The following is a 27,995-nucleotide window of genomic DNA, read 5'->3' as shown; positions in this document are numbered from 1 at the left end:
TAATAATAGAATACATGTTAAAAATAACATTTTCCTTTATTGGAAAGTACAAACAAAGCAAAAGCTATTATTGTGTCACACGCAAATTCAACAAAACAAATAACTTAGTAAACAATGAAACATTCAGTTTATTTATTTACAATAACAACACGTGGCAGTCGTCGTTTCATTCCAATCCCTCGATGAAAATAAAAAGCTTGAAATAAATTTGTGTTGTTTGAAATGGGATTTGTGTTTAGAACTTAGAACTAAAGTGATTTGATTTTGGCTCAGCATACCTCACAAGTCTGACCTAGAACAAAATTTATTTTATTAGGATTACAATATTGTAAGAAGTTACCTTACAATACCTATGTGGCCACTCAAACCACAGTAGGTTTTTGGCCTCACCAACAAAAAGTCTCCACGTCTCTCTGTATTCCATCCATTCTGTCTCAGCTCTTAGCTTCCCTATGTCTCTTCACACCTGGCCCTGCCATCTTAGCCGAGGTCGTCCTAATGGTCTTCTTCCCCCAGGGAGATTTTCAGACACCATTCTTAGAATACAATCTTCTTCTATTTTCTTCTCTAAGATTGTAACGAGTTATTGATGATAAATTTTAAACAAACAAAAATTAATTGTTAAAATACATGATGATTCTCAAGACATAGCCAAAAAGCTTGGCACAACTATTTAAATCTGTAGCTAATCTTGACATAAGTCTGCTGCATATAGGCCAAAAACCTCTACTTGTGTTTAAATAGCAAATGTCAATGCCAAATTGTCTAAAATGATAATATGTTTGTTGTCCATATGATTCAAATACCATTACGATAGTACTAAGCTAAAACAACATTGTTTCACTGTAAGCTATCGAGGAAAACTGATGGGGCGTTGCATATAATTTAATTGTTTGTGTAGGGCCTATTTAATGATAATTTTGGAAAAAAATTATGAAATATCATTTTTAAATAAAAGAAATCCAGAAGACGGCTTAATTTCATTTCAATGTTTAACCAAAGATATGGGAGAAAATGGAAAAAATTGGGATACTGGATAAGCTTATAAAGTTAATAACCATGTGTGTTTCAAACTAAGGTTGTAAAGTAAAGATAGATGGAGAAACCACGTCTAAGTTATACAGGGGTGGGACAGGGAACACCAGAAAGACAGGAGGGGGACTATTCCCCCTCCTGTTCAATATTGCTCTAGAGGAAGCCCTACAAGCAGTACAAAATTCACCCTTAGGACTAAAACTGGGGGAAAATATTAATATATTGGCTTTTGCGGATGGCATAGTACTGATGGCAGAAAAGGAAGATGATCTAAGGGTTTTGCAAAGATATTAATTAATGAAACTGAATATGTAGGACTGAAGATAAACGACGTGAAAAAAAAATTCATGAGAGTAGCAAGGGAAGAAGATCAAAATAATGCTAATTTTCTCAAAATAAACAACCACAAATTCCAAAGAGTTACCTTATTATTTCAGATATCTAGGTGATAGAAATACAGAAGACATAGAAATTCAGAATAGGATAAATGCAGCAATTAAAAATTGGTATGCATGTGGAAAACTAATTAAATCAAAGTTGTTATCAAGGAAAACAAAAATTAAAATCTACAAAACAATAACTGAACCAGAACTTTTATATGGAGAAAATTAGATCCTGAAAAAAAAACACAAAAAAAAGATTATAACCTTTGAGAATAAAGTTCTAAGAGACTATGTAGAATCGTGGTCTTGTGGCGGCGACTATATCAAATACCCCCTGTACCGATTTTGTTGTAAAAGGCAACAAATCAATACAGGTTAATGCGAAGAACAGTCAGCTGGTTTCAACAATAGATCAGTATAGACCAGAATGCACCACGCACTAAAGACGGAGAGGGGATAAGGTTTAGCCGGGCGGCCATCTGTTTAAATCAGTACTCAGTCCTTACCCAAGTCTCATCGTAGCTAGTTCGGTAAAATTGTTTATCGTTCGTGGAAATTAAATTCATTTCGCGGCGTTTGGTCGGCCAATCTTAAATTTCCTTAAAGTCGTTCAGCCTATATCCCTAAGGGATATAATTGCCTCGCGATCGGAAATTAGAATCAGTGTTTTTGTCAAAAAGTGCAAAAGTTCGTTACCGGCCAAACGCAGTCCGCCATTTGAAAATTTCTCAAACGATTCACGAGTTCAATTGATCGCGTGTTGTAGTATACCGGCTAGTTACGTTTTCCCATCCTTTCCCCTTTGTGTTATATTTGTGGACGTCCAAACTGTAAGTAATTTTGTGTATTTATTTGTTAAATTGAGATTTTCAGTGAGTCGCACTTTGGTAAATTTTCCTGTCTTGTTTTGTCAATTCATGTAGAATAAGCACATGTTCATAGGTTCGATCACAATTTGTTGATTTTTAAATCCATTCATATTGTTGCAATCCGCTTTATTTATTAGACTGTGATATTTCTATAGTATTAAGAATAAATATATGAAAATGTTTTTATAGGGTAATTCAGAGTTGCTTTGTAATATTTTTATATAGTATTTGAATTTTGCACAGAGTCATTATTAAAAGTACAATTCGTTACAGAGTGTCACAATCAGCATTTTAATTTGGGGGAATCATTTAATATCAAAGGAGGGATTAGGTTGCTGGTTCGGCTGAATCGGGAAGTGTTATCGGAGGCTGTGCCAGTTTGCATATAGACGAACCGCCAAAGTGCCAAATTAGCTATAAAACAATAAGCAACGTTCCAGTAAATATTATTACGATTAAACGCAATACTGTTTAATCAGTTGACCTTCGAGAATCGACCTTCATATTTACATCGTTGGCCAACGAACAGGACTTGTTTGGCACTGGTCGTCTCAAATTAAATTAAATACCACTCCTCCGTTGACACCTTCGAGATCGGTGTGAAACCGCGCCAAATATTCCCCTTTGAATAAATCCGTTCAACATTCTCAGACAGATCAATTCCGTCTGATTGTGTCACTCAAGGTCATATTTTTATATTGCACCACACAATCAGAAACTGTCAAACTGGAATCATTGTAAATCTTAAATAATGCTTAATAAATCAAATTGTACTCACTTTTAGTTCTCAATAACCTGGTAGTTCTTTATTATATGCTATAGTATCAAATTGGTAAACAAAAGGTAATTCAGTAAATAATAGGCCACTACAAAAGATTCACCTTTTAAGTGCAACACTAAACACTAGTGTAGTAGTGAGCAAGTAAATTCGGTGTAGAATTAAGACTGGTAAATTGCTCTCATTAAAGGTATTACTTTTTTGGAAGAACTACAAACAGTGCCAAGGGCGTCCCCTAAGGACCTTTTGGGAATATTTATATTTTGCAGGGCCCACTCATATTTTTTCAATAACATCAAGCTTCCACTGCCAAAAAGCTCTGTCTGATATTTTTATTTTCTGGAGTTCTCCCAACCCAGGGGCAACCAACATTTGTAAAGATTCATTTGAGAGCATTGCAAGGAGCAAATATATTTAAATACAATATTTAAATATATAAAAGTAGTAGGAGGGAGTTGTTTTTATTTTTCTTTACACCCCGCCGCAGCAAACCTGCAGACTAAGCGAATTTCCATTTGACTGATTGGATTTACACTGAAATGTCTACTTAAAAATATAACATTTATTCCCTATTTAAATAGAATTAGTTTAACAAGTACTTAGGTTTGCTGCATCAGGGAGGGTAAAACTTTTTTTTGTAAAAATGTTAATAGTTAGTAAGAAATAAAAACATTTTCCAAATTTGATCAAAATATGTTCATAAACAAGCAAACTACAACAGTTTACTTATTCTCCATAAGAATAACATGGGAATTTTAAATTTACAATTTTTTGGAATTTTCTCCGTAACCATTAGGCGCATAATAACGCTTCAATATACTAAATTATTTGTTTTTTTAAGCTCTACAAAATGGTTTGGAAAGAAATTGCTAAATTTTATGTTTTTTGGGTCAAAAATGGGAAAAACCTATTTTACCCCATAAAACCCCCCCGTAAACCCCCATTCCCATGGTCCGATCATGCTGGATTGCGAACTCGTTCGAATAAATGTAGGTTTACACGTTTGTACCAAATTTCATCAAAATCGGATCATTTTTGCTCGAGTTATCATGCTAACGGACACATATATATATAAAAATATATAAATATATATATATATGAATTTTAACGGATAGAGTTTTTGGCCTCTAGGGACCTCAAAACAAACAAAAATCGGTCCCGCGTCCAGGTCTTACCATGAGTACTACGGTAATAGCTTATTCCCTATATGGGAAATTCGCTAAAACGATGAAACACTAACACTCACCGACGTTTCGGACTCGATACAGAGTGCCATCTTCAGGGCAACTTGACCCCGTATAGATGAATAGTCAAGTGGAGAGGTCTCAGGTTATATCTGGAGGGGTGGGGGTTAGACGTCCCAGGAATGTGTAGAGGGGCTGATGTGTTTACTGCTCTGTTCATCTGTGCGGAGTCAAGTCGGCCTGAAGATGGCACTATGTATCGAGGCCGAAACGTTGGTGAGTGTTAGTGTTTCAACGTTTTTGACACAGTCGTCGCCAGAAGACCACGATTCTTCATTAAGTGACCGTGGAAGCATATCCAGGAAGATTCTAAGAGCTATAATGGTCCAGTGTGTGAAAATGGAATATGGAGAATCCGTCACAACCAAGAGTTAAAAGAATCATTCCGAGACCCCAATATTGTAGGAGAGACAAAAAGCCGAAGGCTAAGGTGGGTTGGCCATATCTTTAGGAGAAATGAGAGAGCTTGTTAAAGAAGGTACAAAGGGGAGATCCGAGGGGAAGGAGACCAGTAGGAAGACCAAAGGCTTGGTGGGACTAAGTCCGGAAGGATATGGAAACAGATGAGACTAGTAGAGAAAGATTCGGAGGACTGAGAGAACTGGCGACAACGTGTTGGCGAGGCCAAGTACCAGCTTGGGTACAAGTGGCCATGGCAGTAAGTTTAACCAAACTCAATAAAAGTCATACTAACAGCAAGAGTGGCTCGTTGTGTGATAATTAACTCTGAAAAATATTTAAAATAGTTGGTAAATTGTTACTTACTTTTAACTTTTTACATGAGAGGTTTCAGAAAACAAACGTTGTTATAGTAATTTTTTATGCGGGTTTCTGTGTAGCTACCCCTGGCTACTTCCATAGTTTAGCCTTATGGCAACCCTCAATTCATTCCACCACCCTTCGGTGTTAAAGGCTCTTAGGCCTAAGGACAGTTTTACAAACAGCTATAGTGTCTATAGCTGTCAGGACACCCATTTCTTTTGTTTCCTTTGGCCTCAAAATTGCCTTTCCTACCCAGGAATTTAAACCTTTCCAGGACTAGAGCTACCTTTTAGATAGTCTATAGACTATTTCCTGTAAACTTTCTGACACAACAATCCCCAAACCAAACACCACAAACAATATCATAATAGACTATTTTACGGTATGTTATTTGAGCCTATACAGGGTGTATACTATTTTATTAAAGTGAAATTCCAGGTTTTTTCCAGGTTTTTTCATGGTTTTTCGAAGTTTTTCCAGGTTCCCGCGTATTTGTTTGGTTCCACTTAAACAATAATCAATTTAAGACTTGCAGCTTAAGTATACAATATAAACTTACATCAAATTTGTTTCAAAGTCCAGTGAGCTAGTGTTGAAAAAGTAATAATCCTTATTATAGTAATAATTTTCAATATCATCATTACTTAAGTCCACCGAAACATCGTCTCTCTCGATAGCAGCAAAATCACGAATATTATCTTCATTTTTTATGAACACATTATCAACGGCGGCAAAATCCTGAATATTTCCTGCGGTTGTGTGGTCGCTTCCCACGGTGACGAAAACCTCATCACAGTCTTACGTTATCATAGAAAAATCCTGGACATCTCCCGCGGTATGTATACATTATCACTCGCGATCACGGAAACGTAATCATCGTCATCCACAATCGCGGCAAAATCATGAAAATCCACCGCGGCCGTGTGGACATCATCATTGACTACCACGGTCACGTAAACGTCATCGTCATCGACCGCGATCACGGCAAAAACGAAAATGTTCCGAGGCCGTGTAGACACCATCATTGACTCCCGCGGTCACGGGAACGTCATCGTTGTCGTGCGCGATCTCGGCAAAATCATGAATATTTCCCGCGGCAGTGTAAACATCATCGTTGATCCCGCGGTCACGTAAACGTCATCGTCGTCGTCCGCGATCGCGGCTTAATCATGAACATCTATCTTCGGCCGTGTAGACATAATCATCGTCGTCTTTCGCGGTCACGGCAAATCACGAATATTTTCCGCGGCCGTGTAGACATCATCATAGCCTCCCGCAGTCACGGAAACGTCATCGTCCGCAATCTCGGTAAAATCATGAATATTTCCCGCGGCCGTGTCTACATCATCGTCGTCTCCCGCGGTCACGGAAACGTCATCGTTGTTTCCCGCGGTCACGGAAACGTCATCGTCGTCGGCCGCAATCACGGCAAAATCATGAGCATATCACGCGGCCGTGTAGAAATCATCATCGTCGTCTTTCGTGGTCACGGCAAATCACGAAAATCTTCCGCGGCCGTGTAGACATCATCATTGCCTCTCGCAGATATAGAAACGTCATCGCCGGCGTCCGCGATCTCGGCAAAATCATAAACATCTGCGGCTGTATAGACATAATCATCGTCGTCACCCGCGGTCAAGGAAACGTCATCGTCGTCGTCCGCGATTTCGGCAAAATCATGGATATTTCCCGCGGCAGTGTATACATCATCGATGATCCCGCGGTCACGGAAACGTCATCGTCGTCTCCCACGGTCACGTAAACGTCATCGTCGTCTCCCGCGGTCACGGAAACGTAATCGTCGTCTCCCGCGGTCACGGAAACGTCATCGTCGTCTCCCGCGATCACGGAAACGTTATCGTCGTCTCCCGCGGTCACAGAAACGTCATCGTCGTCTCCCGCGGTCACGGAAAGGTCATCGTCGTCTCCCGCGGTCACGGAAACGTCATCGTCGTCTCCCGCGGTCACGGAAAGGTCATCGTCGTCTCCCGCGGTCACGGAAACGTCATCGTCGTCTCCCGCGGTCACGGAAACATCATCGTCGTCTCCCGCGGTCACGGAAACGTCATCGTCGTCTCCCGCGGTCACGAAAACGTCATCGTCGTCGCCCGCAATCGCGGCAAGACGCATTTTACAACTACAATCTTCTACCGGGGCTAAAATAAAAATCCCGGAATCGGTCCAAAAATCCCGGCTTTTTCCCGGTTTTTTCCAGGTCCCTTCAAATTCAAGGTTATTTCCCGGTTCTCCCGGTTTTCCCGGTTGGTATACACCCTGCTATATCACCTGCCAGGCCATTGTCGCTCCTTGTCTGTCAGAGGGACGTAGACGACTCCCATAAGTGTTGTCCGGGTTACAGACCCGTCCTCGTTCTTATCTATCTGCTCCAACTTCTGATCGCCATTGGCTGGGCCGACCGGCACAATCAGCCGACCACCGGGCTTCAACTGGTCCACTAGCTACAAACAGAAAATTCCTTATAAAAGGTCTTTTCATGGTCATTATTGTTTTCACTTTGACTTTCATTGTTATCTTGAAGGTGCCACATTTTTTATAGAACGGTAACACAACTGACAAATCTGGGTCTCCAGAAGACCAAGTCATTGAATTGGAAAAAAATAGCAGCCGATGTTTCAGAAGCATTGCATCAATCGATCTTTTGGGAAGAATACAGTTCAACTCGACAAAGATGAAGTACTGTAATAAATCCAAAATGTCAACTACTGTTTTTGAACATTTATCGAGGCGGTCGTCAAGACTAAGATGCAACATCCAATTTACTTTGACTGTGGAAGCATACCATCAACATTAAGAATGTCAACAAGTTCTAAAACATACATCTGTGGCTTTTCAGTTATTATAGGGGAAATTATTTGCATTTTTTAAACCTGGAATTGATTGTAAATAATATGAAAGTGAATTTAAGTGCACTTTAAAGGTATATTTTTTTAAATAGAATAAACTGTAGCCTATTGTTTTTTCACCATTGATTCTAATTTTTCTTTTCATTGATACAAAAATTAAATTAACTGTTATATCCTACTAAATTTCAGGGCCTTGTAAAATTCTGTGATTTAAATTGTATTTACAATTAAATCAGTCCAATTCTCTTTGTACAATTGAGGCATACTTTTGTCTATTAGTAATTTAGTTGATACCTATTTATTTATCAGCAGCCTAGGCCTATCCACTTTCATATTCACCTAATTTTTTAGGAATTATTCATTATGTCAGTACAGCTCGTGACATCTAAGCTGGCACTTGGCCGATCTCTACTAGTACCTATTTCAAAAACATTATGTCCCGTTATGCGGGTTGCATCAACTGTCCTCGTGACCCATCTGAAGGCGCTGAAGTACATAATACTAGGGGAGTCAACCCCGTGAGGCAGCGGAAATGTTTGCAGTCCGGTCTTTTCCCTACCTCCACCCTCCTCCCGCCTACACTGCCCGCGCTAGGCCAAGTGCAAGCTTAGGTGTCACGAGCTGTAAAACTCAAACTGACCCCACATTATATGAATTTTACTAGAAAAAGTAGGATTGGCTTCATCAAACTAAATGTCAAAATATTGAAAAAATTACACAATGTCTAATAACATGCCAACTGTAGGGTACATAATTATGGCTAGATATGAAACAGACAGTAAACATGAATTTTCCCATCTTGTCTACTCAGTTCTGACTAATTTATAAACCAAAAACCAGTTAGCTACATTTCAATGTTTGGAGTTAAATATTCGTGATGGTAAATTTCAAGGATTATTGCAGAAATTTTCCCCAATAGTGATGAACAATGCTTCCAAGAATCCTTATGACAACATATGAGTAGATACATCTGGCTAGGTAGAATGAAAACATGAATTCCCACAAGTCCAGTCATGCGTTTTATGAATGACGTAAACATTATTGATGTTATTGTGTAATATAAAATAACTTACAATTGAAGTTTTAGTCCTTCATCCTTTTACTTCAATTTCCAAACAAGTTTCATTCTTTAATCCTTTGCTCCTTCAACATATTTCCCTCCCTGACCACCAAGTTAAAGTCATACTGTGAATAAACTTTACTTTAGCGATACCAAATTGAAGGTCATCCTGTTGTAAGAAAATTATCTAAACACAAATTACTATAACTTTATCTAGTAGAAGTAGAAGAGATGACAGTAGGTAAAGAGGGTGGGTAAATAATATATATATACAAAACTATGTTCAATAATGATCTAGAGGCTATATCCCCAAAGGAAAACAAAACAAAATAAAACCATCATTATATATTATTTTAAAAATAGCGGGTTTAGGCCTATAGTGTCCTGATAAAAATAAAAAAGATGAGTAATTAAATGCTAATTCATTGAATTTAATGATAAACCACCAAAAATATACTTAAGTTATAGCAACAATTTTATACTGTGGTTTTAGTGATTCATTTCCTATCCAGGTACTAAATGCTAAAAACTGACAAAGTCACTATCCTAAACCATGACTCATTTTTACGAACAGGTATTATATAAAACTAGGTAAAACAAGTTCTAATGTTTTGCAGGTACAATGGTTAGGCCTACATTACAGTATTACATTTGGTGAATAATGAGGGCCCATACAATATGTTTAACCAAAATAAAAGCCTAAAAGCAAAATCAGTGTGCTCCTGTAACAAAAACAATGCAAAACAGCTTTTGTGTGCAAATTCTAGAATCATCCCTCCCTTGAAAAAAGTCTATAAGATGACAGAACTTAGCACAGGTTACAGAAGCTGCAAGAATAAACCATACTCACAGATTGTGGTAGAGTGGGGGCCGCAGCACCAACATGGATAGCATTGTAGGGAGCTTCTTCAGGGTATCCCAACCTGCCGTCACCAACTGTAACATCAACATCAAAGTAGAATGAATACAAAAATGTGTTTATTTTGTGGTATAATTAGGGGTCTGCGGTGCACCGAAAAAGTCGGTACGGTACGGTACAAGCTTAATTACCGTCATCGGTTCGGTACAGCATTTTACACGGTACAAATTCGGTTCGGTACAGCCTATTATAATAATAAATTACTTTCAGTTTACTATCGTAGTCAACGGCAGTTGGTTCCGAGCACATAAAAGTCTTATCAGATGTTTGTTTACGATCTTCATAATTTATTACTAGCGTGATGATGCAATAAAAAACCCATTAGCAGTCCCAAATCCATTAACATTTTATCACGACAATAATTGTTGTATTGAAGTACTTCCAAGAACTGTTGAGTTTTATCACTTTTATTTCTTTACGACTTTCCCCAATTCTGTTTTATCATAAAAATAATAGTTTTATGATGACTGTTAAATGTTATCTCTAACTTAATCAGTATTTTCGTGAATATTGAATTTGCCGCTGGCCATTGCCTACTGCCATAAAACTGTTTATGGCTACATATTAAACTTGTAACAAATCTACAATCTTATTTTATAAATTAAATATTTGTTATGGATATTTTATCTTTCTATTGACGACCATGGATATATACAAACTTTTGTCGTAATTTTAATTACAACATCAAAATACAATATTGCACAATCGTGATATTTTAGGCCATTGACCTTTATTATGCATCCGGTATTGCTGTTTCAGAAGAGAAGCACGTTGATAAATTATAAATTGATGTTCCCGTAGTTAAAAAGAATTATTTTATAAACCTATAAAACAAAATCATAAAATCTTACATAAAGATAACAATAACGGAAATTGTAAAAAGGGTATAAAGATAACAACGTCATTCTTTCTCTTTGTTCTTCTATTTCTTGGGTTTCCCTTCATCACGCATTCAACAAGTTGCCATGGTTACTAATCACCCATGTCGTTATCAGCTTTTGTGACATAGCGCACAGCAGGGGGTAAAACTTGACGAAAATCGGTAAATTTTTACCTATTATTTAATTACCAATGAATGTACGGTACTACTTTATTGGTATTTGGTATTGTATTAATAATCGGTCTAAATGGCAGATTTTTGTCAAATTTTACACCAAATTTATTGAAATTTCAAGGTGAATATTAATAAAACAATTATTACCAAATATTTGTATTCATTTAAAAGATTGATTTGTGGTATTGGGTTCCCCACTGAGTGCAGCCGAGCGGCACTAATGAGGGTCGGACCTTCTTGGGGGTGAACAATAGACGGCTTATCAGACCCTCCCCTCCCCCGTGGTCTGGAGAAAGCATGTAAACAAACTATTGCACAAGCGTGCGTGACTTGACATTGAGCTGCTTCAACTATAATTTTGTCAAATGAACTGTGATGTTTCAAAATCAAAAACAATAATTTGGGACCATACTGCTTAACAATAATGGACTGCAATTATTGTTGAACATACAATCCATTTTTAACAAACTAAGATTATACGATTCAAATACAATTATAAAAATTATCTTGGTATTTTACTTGGGGTAATGAAGTTATGTAGGCTAGTGTAATTCTCGGTTCATCAAGGTTCTACTGAATTATGTTTGGCAGTGAATAAGTGTAGAATGCAATTTATAAATTCAGGGATACACACCTTTTACACAGTTATAAAGTCTAATTGCCCAACATCAAATCTTACTCTGTGATAATCCAAATTTTAGTTTCAGAAAAAAACTTTGCAAGAATTGTATCCATCTTATAACTTAACTAGTGAAATGAAATGAAATGAAATGAAATGAAATGAAATGTCTTTATTGCTTTTAACATAATATAACATGCATTGCAATCGTCAAAATACTTAGATTATAAAATAAGTAGCATGAAGCATATTAGTAGTATAATAGCATAATAATAGTATAATAATAATAATAATAATAATAATAGCATAATAGTAGTTTTGAAGCTGATAAAAAAAAACGGTCTTTGCCATTACTTCATCATAACCTCCAGTTTTTCATTGTCATCTGCTGTGAACAGCTGGCAAAACTACACTGTCTTCTACTGAATGCTTTTATATGTTTTTAAAATAAAAAATAAAAACAACTAGACATTGTGTTGGTTGGAAATAATTTATCAGTTTTGTGAAATTATCTTGTCAATAAATGTTTCAAACATGTTTATTCATAAAAACTCTCATCCTATTTTTAAACTACTTTATCATGGCTATTCAAAGTATCTCAGAGTAAAATAGGTAAAGCCTTTATCTCAACTGTGATTTTTCTTGACACAATCCTCGTTAGTAAAAGGTTTTGTTTTAATAATATGTGGTACAGTAATTGTTGTTAGAAAACCATGAATGTAGGATACTATCCATTTTCATAGTAATGTCTATGTATTAAAGTTAAAAATAATGGTTTGGATACAGTTCTGAGAAGAAAACCGCAAAAATACGGGTAGCCGCGTACCGTACCGATTTTGTACCGAGAACCGAGGTACAAAATATTGTACCGTACCGAACCGTACCGACCTTAAATTTTCTGTACCGCAGACCCCTAGGTATAATATAATATTTTCCTTTGTTAGATAGTTCAATGCCATTTTCTATGTGTGTGGTAGATTACCCCTTTCAAGACTAGGCTATCTTCAGTGAGTAAATCCTGATATAGGATATTTATGGATCGAGTAATATTCCATCTGTGATTATAATGCATCAGACGGGGATAAAAGGGTAGTTTTATTTATATTAGGTGAGGTCAGTTTAGAAAACTATTATTAAGGCCTACAACAAAAATTTTCAGAGAAAACATTTGGAATTAAAAAATTATATTTTAGCTTTTTAAACAGCAGATGGTTGTAGTAGTACACATGTACCTGTGATTGAGCCACACCTGAAGTTATAAAACCATGCCACTTTTTGTGGAGGACATTTTTCAACTTATTGCAAGTCCTTACTCTTCTATTCTTGGTACTCAGCTTGGGCTTCACACTAAAGGATCATCGCATCAAAATAAGTCTGTTTACATGAGACGTACCCACTAGTTTGACTCGTCCAGAGGTGAGCAGTTCAGGTTTGTCCTTCATCACGTTGTCCTTGCTGTAGTTGACCAGTTCAGGTATGTGGTCTATCCCGACATCATGATATGGCTGTTTACATAAGACGTACCTACAAGTTTGACTCGTCCAGAGGTGATTAGTTCAGGTGAGACGTAGGAATTGGCTAACTCAGGAACTCGCTAACTCGGTCGTGTGTCGGAACTGGCTAACTCTGGAACTGGCTAACCGTCTCAGTCAGGAATTGGCTAACTCCGGAACCCGCTAACTCGATTTTGTCTAGCGGCGGAATTCGCTAACTCTGGAAGTCGCTAACCCGGCCGCGCCCACTGCACGGAGCGTTGCCAACCTTGTACGACAAAATAATCGTACACTGCCGTATTTCAAAATGTCAGTGTCAATAAAGATACAGTAAATATTATTGATTTTTGTTATCAATTCCACTTTTAACAGATAACTATCCCAAAGTAATTCAAAGACAATTAAAAAATCATGAAAAAGTGTTTTTTTTTATTAAACTGTACAATGGCCAGTTAAATGTTTATGATTTCGATCTTAAATATAAATGCCATCAGTATAAAAGAAAATAATAGAATATGAAAAATATTGAAATTTCAGTTTAATTGGTACTAAATAATTAAACCTCTACAAAACTAAGCTAAAATACACGCAAGTTCTTAAACACGGAAAACAGATTTATGTTACATGTTATAAAACCGTTTTTAGATTGTACACCTAAGCACCACTAGTAAAAAATAGTAAAAGATATAATATTCATATAATAAAACGTGACACGGTAATTTTAATTCACGATTCTTAATAAACGAATTGACGGATTTTCCTGATTTGAGTGTTGGGTTTCCTTTATATTGCTTTCACAATCGATATAAACTATACCAAGCCATTGCTCGGTTCACCGTTGCCCAGTACTGAGCTTCACAATAGACAATAGCTTTGTTTTTGGATAAGATTAAGTAATTTTAGCTATGACCACCAATTCATAGAATTGTAACAAACAAGAACGCCTGCATCTATTTAGAATCAGCCTAGAGAAAAACTCCAGACTTTTAAAAAGTAGGCCTACTGAAAGACGTAAAATTAATATTAATTCAACAAAATTAAGAGGATGACCCCGGGTCTACACTAATAGCCTACGATAAAAGAAATTTACAAGTTGTATTTATGCATAGACTAACTTTTAATGCAATCCATGAATACATTAGGCCTACCACTTTATAATGTATTGATAAATATTTATTTAAATTCAATAGCTCTATTTAAAAATACATTTCCACTACAATGTAATTCTTTAATTACGTTTAACGTGTAAATTTTATTTTGATTTATGATTCAAGGTTACAAGCCCAGTATATAAAATACGAACTCAATAATTTTATTTGCAGAAATTTACAAAATGGTATTTATTCGAATAAAAGAAACAAATGGCGGACTTCGAAAATAGATATTTCATAACATGTAATAGATCCAAATTAAATGTGCATTTTTATCTTTTTGCATACCAATAAGCTACTATCCTACTAATATTATAAATGAGAAAGTTTGGATGTATAGATGTATGGATGTATGGATGTATGTTTGTGACAAGTGAACGCGAAAAATACTGGTCGGATTGGGCTGAAATTTGGCATGATGATAGCTCACATTCCCGATTAACATATAGGCATATTCTTATTTCAAAAATCCTTTCGGGCTCCGCCCCAGTGGCTCTGGAGTTTCCCATGTTAACCTTATGAGAAATGGAATTATTGAATCTTAACAGCTGTTTCAATTAAACAAGTTGGTTCTGTTCTGTGATGTTCAATAGCATTAAAGTTACAAGGATTACCAACAGGGTGCAACACTATTATTTCTTTTACATTTATGACAACAGCTAATTTGCAACCAAAAGGTGAGTGAGCGTAGCGAACGAACTTCAACCTGGAGGCGAGTTAGCGTAGCGAACGAGCTAACCTGAAGGCAAGTGAGCGCAGCGAACGAGCTCCAACCTTAAGGTGAGTGAGCGTAGCGAACGAGCTCCAACCTAAAGGTGAGTGAGCGTAGCGAACAAACTTCAACCAGGACGTGATAGAGCCATGCGAACAAGATAATCTTGAAAATTAAGAAGTTAAACGGGGCAAAGCCCGCGGGTTACAGCTAGTCATAGATAAAACATACTCCCTTAGTAGATTTCTCATCCTAATGGATCAGCTGAAGACAGTTTTATTGTTAGTTCTGTCCGGTGCACTGTCTTTAGAGGTCGTGTTTTGTTTACAATTGTTTCTTGTTTTCAGTAATTTAAAACCTCGTTTAACCAAATAAAACGTTCTAATCACAACTAATAACACGTCCCCTAGTTATATAACCAAACATTAAAAAACAAATCATGAAGTTAACTATAAAATAATAGAAACACACTTTACTTTTGTCGACACTAGCGATCAGTGTCACCGAACATGAACTAGACACGAAAAACGAGCTTCAAAGTTTACAATGGGATGTAGAGTTTACTTGTGTTGGTTAGTCTATGGTAAGACTATAATGCATTTTCCACAATAATAATCATAGGAATAATGTTAAACATACTTCTAAATATATTTATTTTATCGACTACGTTGCTCTTACTCCTAATAATCGTAGGATACGACATTATGGTACCGATTCGATATAGGTACTATACTTTCGGCAACACTGGCCAAAAATATTCGTGTTTGGCTCCCATCGGACGGCTTGCGAGGCTTCTGATTGGGAGTTAGCGAGTTCCGCCGAGGGACCGAGTTAGCGACTTCCGTGCGAGGACGGAATTCGCTAACCCGGCTCTAGAGTGGGTTAGCGGGTTCCGGAGTTAGCCAATTCCGAAACCGAACAAGTTAGCGAGTTCCTCTCATCGACCAAATTTGAAGATAGGGCGTTTAACATGGGGTTAGCGAGTTCCAGAGTTAGCCAATTCCGCGGACCCGTTCAGGTTTGTCCTTTATCACGTTGTCCTTGCTGTAGTTGACCAGTTCAGGTATGTGGTCTATCCCGACATCATGATATGGCTGTTTACATGAGACGTACCTACAAGTTTGACTCGTCCAGAGGTGATTAGTTCAGGTTTGTCCTTCATCACGTTGTCATTGCTGTAGTTGACCAGTTCAGGTATGTGGTCTATCCCGACATCATGATATGGCTGTTTACATGAGACGTACCTACAAGTTTGACTTGTCTACAGGTGATTAGTTCAGGTTTGTCCTTCATCACGTTGTCATTGCTGTAGTTGACCAGTTCAGGTATGTGGTCTATCCCGACATCATGATATGGCTGTTTACATGAGACGTACCTACAAGTTTGACTCGTCCAGAGGTGAGCAGTTCAGGTTTGTCCTTCATCACGTTGTCCTTGCTGTAGTTGACCAGTTCAGGTATGTGGTCTATCCCTACAGCTTGTCCGGTCTCTCCTACCATTAGTGACATGCAGACGGTCAGAAAACCTGAGCCAGAGCCCACGTCTAGTGCTCTCTCTCCCTCCGTCAGTCTGTCCCTCAGCAGCTCCAGAGCATATGCATGCTGAAAACATGAGTGAATATGTTATCTTAGACTGAGGGAAAATTATATTTAGGTAAACAATAACTATTTAGGTAACAGTAACAAAAAATAAACAATAACTGTCCAGAAGCATAGCCTACTGTGGGTATTAAACCAATACGGTACCAATAGCACCAATAGCATAGATTTAGACATTCCATTCCCATGTTAAAGTTGTCACCAGGTTTTTAGTCAGAATCTGATGTGAGCCACTGCCAGATTGGCTAATTTAAATACTGATTTCAGTCAAACATATTTAAACTTTTTTACTAAGCCAAACTGATGGAATGACTTTCCCTTCCCTATTAAAAGTTATAGCAAACTGTTATGGTTTATCATTTACTATTGTTGAGGGGGAGGGGCGCACTTAAATGTTTACATATTGTGTGGAAGAAATTTCGCCATAGGTAATAGGTAGGTCTATATAAACAAAAATGTGTGAACTTTATGAGGGTTCAAAATAAAACCCGTTTTTGAAGTTGGTTCCGTTTACTGGTATTTGAAAAAAACCTAAATTGGTAAAAAACGTTTCGGTTTAATGGTTGTTAGTTGTACTTGTTATGCAATACTTTGAACGTGATCATGGATGACGAATTACGTCCCCGTGATCTTGGAGGACGTGAAGATTTTGCTGCGATCACATAACACAATGTACAATGATGACATTAGCTGTATGGGCTATTAATTAACAGCTGTGTCTAAGGAATGTCGGCCTTAGTCACTAACAATACTACAAGATTGCGCCACTCATCTCCATTCATACTTGGCTTAAAATACCTACTTTGTATGGTCGCCATTTCATAGAACAGTATTAACATCTTTGCAAATTGCAACCGTAGTAGGGTAAAAACTTGAAAACAGGACAATTGCTGTCCCTAGCTATTTATACCTCTTCCGCCATCTATTCCTGCTCCAAATAGTTTTTAAATAATTTACTATACCTTCCTTTGAATAGAAATGTTTATGTTTCCCAATTTTAATATTACCGTATGTAGTAAAGAAAAAAGTGTTTGAAAAGTTCCAAAATGGGTATATTTATATTTATTGCAAAAACCCTGTCCCCTACATTTTAACTTATATTTTCAGTAATATTAAGGCAAAAAAGTTTAAATATTTGGTTTCAATTAATTTATAATGTTAAAATATTAACAAAAATTACCAAACAGGCTTTTTAATGAAATTATACTGGCAATAACGATCGTTAAAAGTCGTGTCCCTAGCCGTGAATGTAATGCTGGGTTCGAGGGTCGAAACCAGTTGAGTTCTCGTCAGGTCTTTCAACCCTATCGACTCCGGGCAGATCAATATTTCGGCCTCTCTCAGTTCGTTGTTGACTGTGGTTGAAGTAGGTTAGACGTAATGTGATGCCAGGCTTTCCAGTTTATACGGAAAGTCTTGATTTAAAATCAGTTTTGTAAGTGTTAAGTTTTTGTGTAATGATCGGTATTAATAATAACTGTTGCAATAAGGTAAACAGCTTATTGAAAACTACAAAAATATAAGACAGACGCATACTTAACCAAACTTATGGCCAGTAAAGGGAACCATGGCCTCTATGTTCCATTTTAGTAAATGACGAGAGTGAAAATGCTAATGTCGGTCACTGTAATTTGGGTCACAAAATCTGAGAATCTGATGTATGACCTACATTACTTTTGGTGAATTATGTGACCCAAATTACTTCTCATATGAGTTTTCAATGTCGAGAATTAATTTTTCCGTAACCCACAATATATTTGAAAATTATTTCTGTTTACTTTCTTTACTTTACCTATTTTGATGATGGGCGGGATTATACAACAATGTGGGCGGTGAGAATTTGGCTCCTAGATTTGCGAGAAAATTACGAACCTCGCCTAGTGTTATTAGCAGACGATAATAATGAAAAGGTGACACTTTTATAATAAAGGATAACAAAAGTTTTGTTTAATACACAGAAGTTCCCCATTTATGCGTTTGAGTCACTGTGTAATGTCAGTCGCCTTACCTGCATTACGTGTAATGTCAGTCACGTCACCTACATTAGGCCTACTTGTAATTTGGGTCACTCTTGAAATGGTGGGTCACATGGTGTTTGTATGCATATAAATAAAATCGCTAACTTTAATGGTCATTTTTAAGTTAAAAATTATACTTCCCAGTATATTGTTTAAAGAAAAAAATATTGCAGCCTATAATTTGTATTGTGAGTTAGGTAAAGAATATAGAAGGATCCTGATATCATTACGGCAATTTTTTTAGAGTTTTATTTTCAGTTGTTTAACATCTTGTATATTTATAGCAATCACATTTCTCACATTTTGGTATTATTGGGTGTCTAAAAAGCTATTGGAATCATAATTTGCATAATTCATTGTAGATATCCTTGTCAAAACTTAGGATTGTTTGTGTGACCCAGATTACTCAAAAACCAGAGGTCGAATTTCTCTTCTAGCAATAATAAATGTTATTAATTAATAGATGAGTGAACGAAGTGAACGAATCTATGTATCGTGTATAGCGGAGTCGGAGAAAAGTTGTCCGCTGGAGTATGTGTGTGTGTGTGTGTGTGTGTGTTCGCACCTAAAACTCAAGAACCGTTGCACTTATAGCGTTCAAATTTTGCACAAATAGTTATGACACCAGTGTAAAGACACCATTAAAATTCTAGACGATTCCACTCAGTAGTAATAATAAAATACTTAAAACACATTTTTTAATTTGTCCCATAAGAATAACATTAGGAGCTACCTTCTTCTTCTTTTTATTTGTTTACGTTTTGCGACCAACAATTTTGTTGTCTACTTAAGACAGAGAGAACGACTTTTACTCTAAGCTCTTTCATTCATGGAGTAAACAGTTTGGCATCTATGAATATATATCATTATAATTTCACAGCTTTCAGAATAATGTTATTTAAGCTAATTAAATTTCACAACTTTCAGAATAATAAATTGAACTTAACAATATTAGTTGGCAGTTATATACCGTTTATTTTCAGTATTAAAATTCACCTTTAAATTAAAAGTATATAGGTATGTATGTATTTAGAACAAAGCAGCTTTTTATATTATCCAATAATTTAATGTTGGCATTGAATATTAAATATTCAAAGATGTTGGTATATTTTTATACTAAAATGCTATGCGAAGGGGGGGGGGGGGAAAGGTCCCCGACGTAGAGAGTGGTAAAGGAAGCAGAAAGGTGAGCAGTGAAAAGAAAGGAGTACGGAAAACCTTTATGACTGTTAAATTAACGTATCTGTAATACTTAAATGCTATGGAAAAATAGAGAAACAGGTCTACGATGTACGAAGTAGTGAAGGTAATAGTGAGGGAAGTAGTCAATGCGAGCGCTGCGGAGTGTGGGGGGCCTTTATGACAGTTGGAATAATTTATCTGCAATTCTAAAAATGCTATGGGAAGGGAGAGAAACAGGTCCACGATGTAGGAAGTGGTGAAGGAAGTAGTCAATGTGAGCAGTCCGGAGTGTGGGAAGCCTTTGTGACAATTAGAATAATGTATCTGCAATTCTAAAAATGCTATGGGAAGGGAGGGAAACAGGTCCATGACACTTAGGAAGTGGTGAAGGAAGTAGTCGAGGCGAGCAGTCCGGAGTGTGGGAACCCTTTGTGGCAGTTAGATTAATGTATCTGCCATAATAAAATGCTATAGGAAGGAAGGGAAACAGGTCCACGACGTAGGGAGCGGTAAAGAAAGTAGTCAAGGCGAGCAGTCCGGAGTGTAGAAACCCTTTGTGGCAGCTAGATTAATATACCTGCAATACTAAAATGCTATGGGAAGGGAGAGAAACAGGTCCACGATGTAAGAAGTGGTGAAGGAAGTAGTCATGGTGAGCAGTTCGGAGTGTGGGAAGCCTTTGTGACAATTAGAATAATGTATCTGCAATTCTAAAAATGCTATGGGAAGGGAGGGAAACAGGTCCACGACACTTAGGAAGTGGTGAAGGAAGTAGTCGAGGCGAGCAGTCCAGAGTGTGGGAACCCTTTGTGGCAGTTAGATTAATGTATCTGCCATAATAAAATGCTATAGGAAGGGAGGGAAATAGGTCCACGACGTAGGAAGCGGTAAAGAAAGTAGTCAAGGCGAGCAGTCCGGAGTGTAGAAACCCTTTGTGGCAGCTAGATTAATATACCTGCAATACTAAAATGCTATAAGAAGGAAGGAAACAGGTCCACGACGTAGTAAACGGTAATGGAATTAGTCAAGGCGAGCAGTCCGGAGTGTAGAAACCCTTTGTGACAGTTAGATTAATATACCTGCAATACTAAAATGCTATAGGAAGGGAAGGAAACAGGTCCACGACTTAGGAAGTGGTAATGGAAGTAGTCGAGGCGAGCATTCTGGAGTGTAGAAACCCTTTGTTACAGTTAGATTAGTGTAACTGCAATTCTAAAATGCTATGGGAAGGGAGGGAAACAGGTCCACGACGTAGGAAGTGGTAAGGGAAGTAGTCGAGGCGAGCATTCTGGAGTGTAGAAACCCTTTGTGACAGTTAGCTTAATGTAACTGCAATATTAAAATGGTGTAGGAAGGGAGGGAAACAGGTCCACGACGTAGGAAGTGGTAATGGAAGTAGTCGAGGCGAGCATTCTGGAGTGTAGAAACCCTTTGTGAGAGTTAGATTAATGTAACTACAATTCTAAAATGCTATGGGAAGGGAGGGAAACAGGTCCACGACGTAGGAAGTGGTAATGGAAGTAGTCGAGGCGAGCAGTCCGGGGTGTAGAAACCCTTTGTGACAGTTAGATTAATATACCTGCAATACTAAAATGCTATAGGAAGGGAGGGAAACAGGTCCACGACGTAGGAAGTGGTAATGGAAGTAGTCGAGGCGAGCAGTCCGGGGTGTAGAAACCCTTTGTGACCGTTAGATTAATATACCTGCAATACTAAAATGCTATAGGAAGGGAGGGAAACAGGTCCACGACGTAGGAAGTGGTAATGGAAGTAGTCGAAGCGAGCATTCTGGAGTGTAGAAACCCCTTGTGACAGTTAGATTAGTGTTACTGCAATTCTAAAATGCTATGGGAAGGGAGGGAAACAGGTCCACGACGCAGGAAGCGGTGATGGAAGTAGTCTAGGCGAGCAGTCCGGAGTGTAGAAACCCTTTGTGACAGTTAGATTAATATACATTCAATACTAAAATGCTGTAGGAAGGGAGGGAAACAGATCCACGACATAGGAAGCGGTGAAGGATGTAGTCAAGGTGAGCAGTCCGGAGTGTGGGAACCCTTTGTGAAAGTTAAATTAATCTATTTGAAATTCTAAAATGCTATAGGAAGGGAGGGAAACAGGTCTACGACGTAGGAAGTGGTGAAGGAAGTAGTCGAGGCGAGCATTCCGGAGTGTAGAAACCCTTTGTGATAATTAGAATAATGTACAGTATCGAGCATGAGGCGAGCAGTGCGGAGTGTGGGAACCGTTGGTGGCAGTTAGATAATGCATCTGCAATTCTAAAAATGCTATGGGAAGGGAGGGAAACAGGAAATACATTACGTATATTACCAATGACTTTGGTTAATTAATGGACGAGAAGTTAGGATTGTTGTTGACTGAGATTTGGTTTTTTTAAGAGGTTGACAGCCTCTTTTAACCTTGCATTAGCCCGTCCACATAGACTAAGTGCCCGTGCGTGGATCGTTTACAGCAAAGCAAGGGGTGAGCCGGTACGGTACAAAGGTGAACTGTACTGATAAAATTTAGTGGCAGTGACCAGGATCCGAACCCACGACATTGCTGCCTTGGGCCCGAAGTCCGCGTGACGCTACCGACTGAGCCACCGACTCACCATTATTTGCCCCGACTCATGGGTTGATTTGCCCATACAAATAACATTATTGTGTTCACCAGTGACACCGGTAAGTATGCTAGGTGTGGGTGGACTCTTTCATTATTGCGCTCATGTTCACTCATCCCGTTACGCGCAGAATAAGCGTACTACTAGTTTTATAGCTAATAAGATCAGATTTATGAACTACAACAAGGCTACACATTAGGAAAAAATAGACTTAATTTATATTGGTGAGTATTAATTTTCTCAGATATATGGGACAGCAATTGTCCTGTTTTCAAGTTTTTACCCAGGTAGGTGTTCAGGGTATTGTCCGGATTGCAGGAAAGGATAACGAGAGAGGTGTACATGGGAGATGCTCTCAAATCCGCCACAGGAATAGCCAAAATCGCCGAGAGGATAGCGTTGTCTACGTAATCGCGGGAGATGGTGTTGAAGACAATTTTAAGGTTAGATATAGATCCTACCGGTTTATGTAGATGGCAATTTATTGATTGTTATTTGTTCCATTTTATTTTTAACCTATTTGAACTCTTAACCAAATAAAACGATCCATTACAAAACCATTACTTAGCCATTAGTATTTTGACCAAATAAAGTAATTTCCCATAAAAAGAAATTGAGAAAAAAACATTTAGTCAACACTCTCAAACCTCACTAACCCAAGTTCATTGACTATTAATAATATTGGGTTATATAAATTAATTTATCCTTGAAAACAGCCAAAATGAGCTTCACAATTTAAAATAGGATGAAAATCCCACATAGCCTACGTATGATTTAATGTCAATGCCAGAACCATTCAATATGGGGACAACTAAACTGTGGTAATCTTAAGACAGGTTATGGAATAAAGCTTAGAATTTCACTTTACGGTCACACTGAATTCAATCTAGTTAGTTCATATGGACTGGAGAGGATCTAGTGCAACGCATTCTGAAGTAGGCAAATTGTCCTTTTTTAAGTCGAATGTGACTGCTTCCTCAAAATAAAAGCTACTAAAGTGGAATACACTTGCAGGGTTAAGTACCTAGGCCTAAGTTACGAGGGAAAATACATAAATTTGTCAATTTCTGGCAGTTAAGTAGGCCTTATTAATTGCTAAGAGTGTAGGCCAGACTTATTACATGTTAGGCCTACCCTATAGTATAACATTTTTTATGTCCGAGGGGGGGGGGGGCTGGCTGGATCCACCACTGGGCCCATTAGAGTTCAGATACAATAACATTATGTACAACTTCAGTGCAAAATTATATATTGAATTGTATTTAAAAGAACAATAACAATATTTTCAATCCAATCAAACTTTTAAAAAGTCATTTAGCCTAGGTCTAAGTTAGTTGCTAAAAGTTAATTTAGCTCAAAATCAGCTTTACCATGTGAGGAGCGCTGATGGTGACACCGTAGCCAATACTCTGTGGCGCGTCCATGTACGGATTGTGAGTTACGTACTTGCCTCTGTCAACCTGGGCCAAGACGTTTTCCACATCATCGCTGTGTATAACCTTGTTGGCTACAAACAAAGTGGCATATGTTTTAAAAAAGATAAACAGGCTAGTCTTCAAATACTTAAGCTAAGAAAAAGAAGAGAAAGGAACAAGATAAAAACAAACCAGCCAAATTAATAAATAGAACTACTGGTTACTGGGCACACATCACGAGAATAAAATAAATCAAAACCATGTCCCACAGAGCTAAAATTAAATTTGTTAAATTGCCAGATTAATTGACCGTCCAATATTTTATCAATAATTAATTACTCTCTCACTCTTTAATCAACTGATAAATAGGTTTTAGAAAAAAATGGATTAAATTAATTTAAGTATTAATTTGATGTGGATTCATTTTACTTTAAGTTATTGATAAGTAGTAATTCAGGCCTACACGATATTGTGGATGGTTGATGTGTGCTAAGTTAATTGTGTTTGTTAGGAATTAATATGTAGGCCTATGCCTTATTATGGAATTTAAAAATAAGACTTAAGTTAGGTAAATGGATATAGCCTGAATTAACCAAGCTAAGTTTAGTTAGGCAAGTTAAACTGCTGGGCCACTTAGATACATAACTAGTAGGTTAAATTATGTGAAGTAGTTTTTAGGTTGATGACACATTCATGTACACTTGTTTTGTATGTATTGTGTAAAGATTTATTGATTGATTGATTGATTGAACTCTTTTGTCAACTCATTCAAGTTGCCACAAGCTTGATAAATGTGGTATTAAATCATCAGTTGCATTAGACTGTATGAGCTCACCTCTAAGGTTTTTAACTAGATCTAAATTTGAGCGCCCATGGGAACGCCATGCCATTGTTGAATAAGATAAGTAGAAAAGGGCCGAGACACTAGTCAAAATTCCTGTTCCAAGCACCACTTTTCTGAAGATTACCATACACCTGAAACCAATTCAAATTTGGGTAACTTACATTTTAAACAGGCCAAACTTACTGGACTACCCTAAGCAATTTGGGGGTTAATGTTTGGATCGCTAAAATTATTTCGACTTTTGGCTATTCCCTTACATAACAAAAAAGAAAACAGAACAAGTGTCAAATTTAATATTTTTTAAGCTTAGGAATCTCGTAAAACTGTGGGAAATAAATTCGGTAGTTTGGCCCATGGTGGAAGTAAATAAGGTGTGCTACTGCGCATCGTAGCCGGCTGCAGGCGGTGCGGGGGAGGGGTATCGTGACGTCACCTTGGGGGCAAACATGCCTTGCGACCATAATCGAGCAGTGACGTCGCTCTAATAAAATTGTAATTTTTAATAGTAAGAACTGATAAAAATTCCTGAAACTTTGCATAGTCTTGGACTATTAACATAGGATGCTTATGATTTAAATTTTATTAATTTATTTGAATTAAAAACCATTCAACCACAGATCAAACTTCAAACTTTTTCATACTAACACAAAAAAGTTAATCGGCTACCAAATCACGTATTATTTGGTCAGGTTTATGAGACCTGCGGGAAAGTTTTAGGGAAAGGTTCTAATTTAACTGTAGTATCGGTTGGATTTCGATAAAAGAATTACTTTTTTAGCTACGAAAAATTATATCAATCGGCAACGGAGCGCACGCTCAGCAGATGCCACCGTTTATTGGATAATAAGGCCACGCATTTATTATCCAAAACACTGTAGCTACATGTTATAAGGATATACTTTGTATTCTACATTTTAAATTAAATATGTAACATTAACAAGTTTTACATTAAAATGTGTTGCAACATCTTCGTTTTTATACAAATTAACTCTCTTTGATAACAGTGGCCATACAATTTGTAGGATCGGAAATGAATAACATTTCCTTAACCAAAAACATAGTTTATTACATTTTGCAATCTTATAAAAATATTTACGACCTGAAAGTAAACATCTAAAAAATTAAACATTTCATCACCTCTGGATTTTCTAAACTTTTTTAAGTTTCTTTAGAAATTTTCTTTTTTTGCCACTAGCAAAATTACATTGTCTTAGCCTCCTGTTGATTTGTTGAGAAAAACTAAAATATCGCACGTTTGGTTGCGTTTTCTTATTTTTCGAACTATCACAACAACCGTACACTGCACAATGGGGCATTTTTGTAGAAAGATGTGTGCCCTATGGAAAACTGACATCTACTGCAACTCGCGGTGAACACAGAAACGAAAACAAAACAACACGTGATCATCCCCCGCACACAACAACGCACCCGAGCCAAAGTTGCGACATAGATAACAACCCCAGTGAAATAGGATCCTAGCTCTCGAACTGGAATATCACATTTTATTATCATGGTATTGCAAGAGTGAAACAATTTTATATTTTAACCTGATTATAAATACAATGTTTAATCACCAACTTATTTTTTAACAGTGTATATTTTATTTTACATGATACGTTAAATACATTCCTTTGCGTTAAAGATAATTTATTATTTAAACCACTATTTGCAAACTTTGGTTTTAACTAATCAACAACGATTTGCAATACTTTAAATGCAATTTGGCAACGTTAACCCTATTCACCATGGAGACAATATTATATATTCTCTGCGAACTATTACGAAATAACCCATATTCAAACGGGGGAAAACACACTGAAGTCAACAAGAACAACAATTTTTCACATAAAAATATAAATACAGGAATAAAAATATCAATGATACTATATTCATGAAACTACATTATTTGTTGGATGGCAATGTGTGATTAATACTTGGCAACTGACTCGACTCGCAGCACGCGCTCCGATCACGCGCTCATATAACTTAGCATATCTCAGGAAATAACGCCTCTCTAACGGTATATAGTTTGAAGGAAAGTTAAATTTGGATCTTTATCTAAAACTTTCCCGCTGGTCAAATCCTTCTAACCAAATAGTACGTGATTTGGTAGCCGACTAACTTTTGCATGTTTAGTTTTAAGAAAGGCCAAGTATAAAGAGTGATTTCACGCTTAAGTTTTTAACAATTACAAACTATTTTTTCACAACACGCATCGTCCACTTATAATTGATGTCCATGTCAAGTTTCATAATTTTTCCTCAATTCTAACAGTTCAAAATGTTGATGTTAATAGAGCAGTGTCACGCTGAGCTATATACGCGCGCGAAGCGGTTTGCCCCCAAGGTGACGTCACGTCGCGATGCGCAGAACGGTCTCAAACCCGTCCGGCTGAGTAGCACACCTTATTTACTTCCACCATGGTTAGGCCTATCAATGTTTAAATGGTAGGTCTAACCTAACATCCTATCTGACTTTTTATATGGGGGGATTACAACATAGATCAAACTAAAATGACAGTGATGATAATCACCAAAACCTGTACAGTAATTTGATCAAATCTAGCCTAGGCTAGGCCTACAACAGAATCTGAAGACTTGGCTTTTGGTAGGCCTATAATCTAATTAAATAGGCTAATGGTTTTAAACAGCTTAAAAATAAAGGTATTATACAAACCTTAAAAAAATGTATGATGTTTAAATGTTAAGTATCACGGTGATTAACTTAATTTTACGCCACAGAATAAAGTAATCGTAATGTTATAATATGATATGACATACATAACCTAATGATAGTGGCTTAGGTAGGTTTAGGTTTCACAATCACAACAGCGACAAAATAAATACCGAACAGCCAAAAAAAAAAAAAAAAAAAACAGCCGCTGTGCAAAATGTTTTGGTGATTTTTTCTACGAACAGGCTCAGGCTTGTTTAATGCAGTCCTGTAGCTTCTCAGTCTGTTGCTTACTTTTTGCATCGGTAAATATTCCACTCCTGTTATTTTGTCTAATAACAATAACATTTAATTTGTTCGACACTTAGTGCAAATTTCTTTCGGTTGCATTTTTCCATTGTTATAAAAAGCACTAAACATACAGTCTATCAAACCCTGATATTGCCACCTGGGACTATTTTTAAGGTTGATATTTGGCCGTTCACATATTACGTAACGTGCTTTTCGTAATTTTTTAACTCTCCCTCTCCCCTAACGTAACGCTGTCAGATATTTTCATAACAAGGTTTTGTGATATGAAATCAAGGTAAAAAGATAAAACCATAGATAAAACATACTCCCTTAGTAGATTTCTCATCCTTATGGAACAGCTGAAGACAATTTTATTGTTAGTTCATGTACGGTTTATGTAGAGGTCCTGTT

At 37.1% G+C, this 27,995-nt stretch overlaps 1 protein-coding gene across 2 annotated transcripts; it reads right to left on the bottom strand.

Annotated features, from left to right (window-relative positions):
• Positions 1-17: 17 nt before the first annotated feature.
• Positions 18-27,436, bottom strand: LOC128986298 (protein-L-isoaspartate(D-aspartate) O-methyltransferase-like). 2 transcript variants are annotated; one of them, XM_054406589.1, is made up of 7 exons: positions 27,297-27,436; positions 24,612-24,751; positions 23,732-23,868; positions 16,319-16,544; positions 9,846-9,931; positions 7,358-7,530; positions 18-292 (listed from the first exon to the last, which is right to left on the bottom strand). In XM_054406589.1, the coding sequence occupies exons 2-7, from the start codon at positions 24,745-24,747 to the stop codon at positions 280-282; spliced, it is 771 nt and encodes a 256-aa protein (XP_054262564.1). In that variant the 5' UTR covers positions 24,748-24,751; positions 27,297-27,436; the 3' UTR covers positions 18-279. The 2 variants fall into 2 exon arrangements, with proteins under 2 accessions (XP_054262564.1, XP_054262563.1); XM_054406588.1 differs by having other exon boundaries at positions 7,362-7,530.
• Positions 27,437-27,995: the final 559 nt, after the last annotated feature.

Source organism: Macrosteles quadrilineatus, unplaced genomic scaffold, assembly GCF_028750875.1.
Source record: "Macrosteles quadrilineatus isolate MER2022 unplaced genomic scaffold, UCM_ALF_1.0 Scaffold_2__2_contigs__length_208266976, whole genome shotgun sequence".
Lineage (NCBI taxonomy): Eukaryota > Metazoa > Arthropoda > Insecta > Hemiptera > Cicadellidae > Macrosteles > Macrosteles quadrilineatus.
Note: the sequence above shows the minus strand (reverse complement) of the source record. Positions and strands in the feature narration are given on the sequence as shown.

Excerpts from the sequence above, each read along its gene's own strand:
- LOC128986298 (XM_054406588.1), bottom strand. The coding sequence starts at position 24,747 with ATGGTAATCTTCAGAAAAGTGGTGCTTGGAACAGGAATTTTGACTAGT. Across the intron at positions 23,869-24,611 it reads TCTAGTTAAAAACCTTAGAG|CCAACAAGGTTATACACAGC; the intron begins GTGAGCTCATAC and ends CTTTGTTTGTAG. Across the intron at positions 7,531-9,845 it reads CCCCCACTCTACCACAATCT|CTAGTGGACCAGTTGAAGCC; the intron begins GTGAGTATGGTT and ends TTCTGTTTGTAG.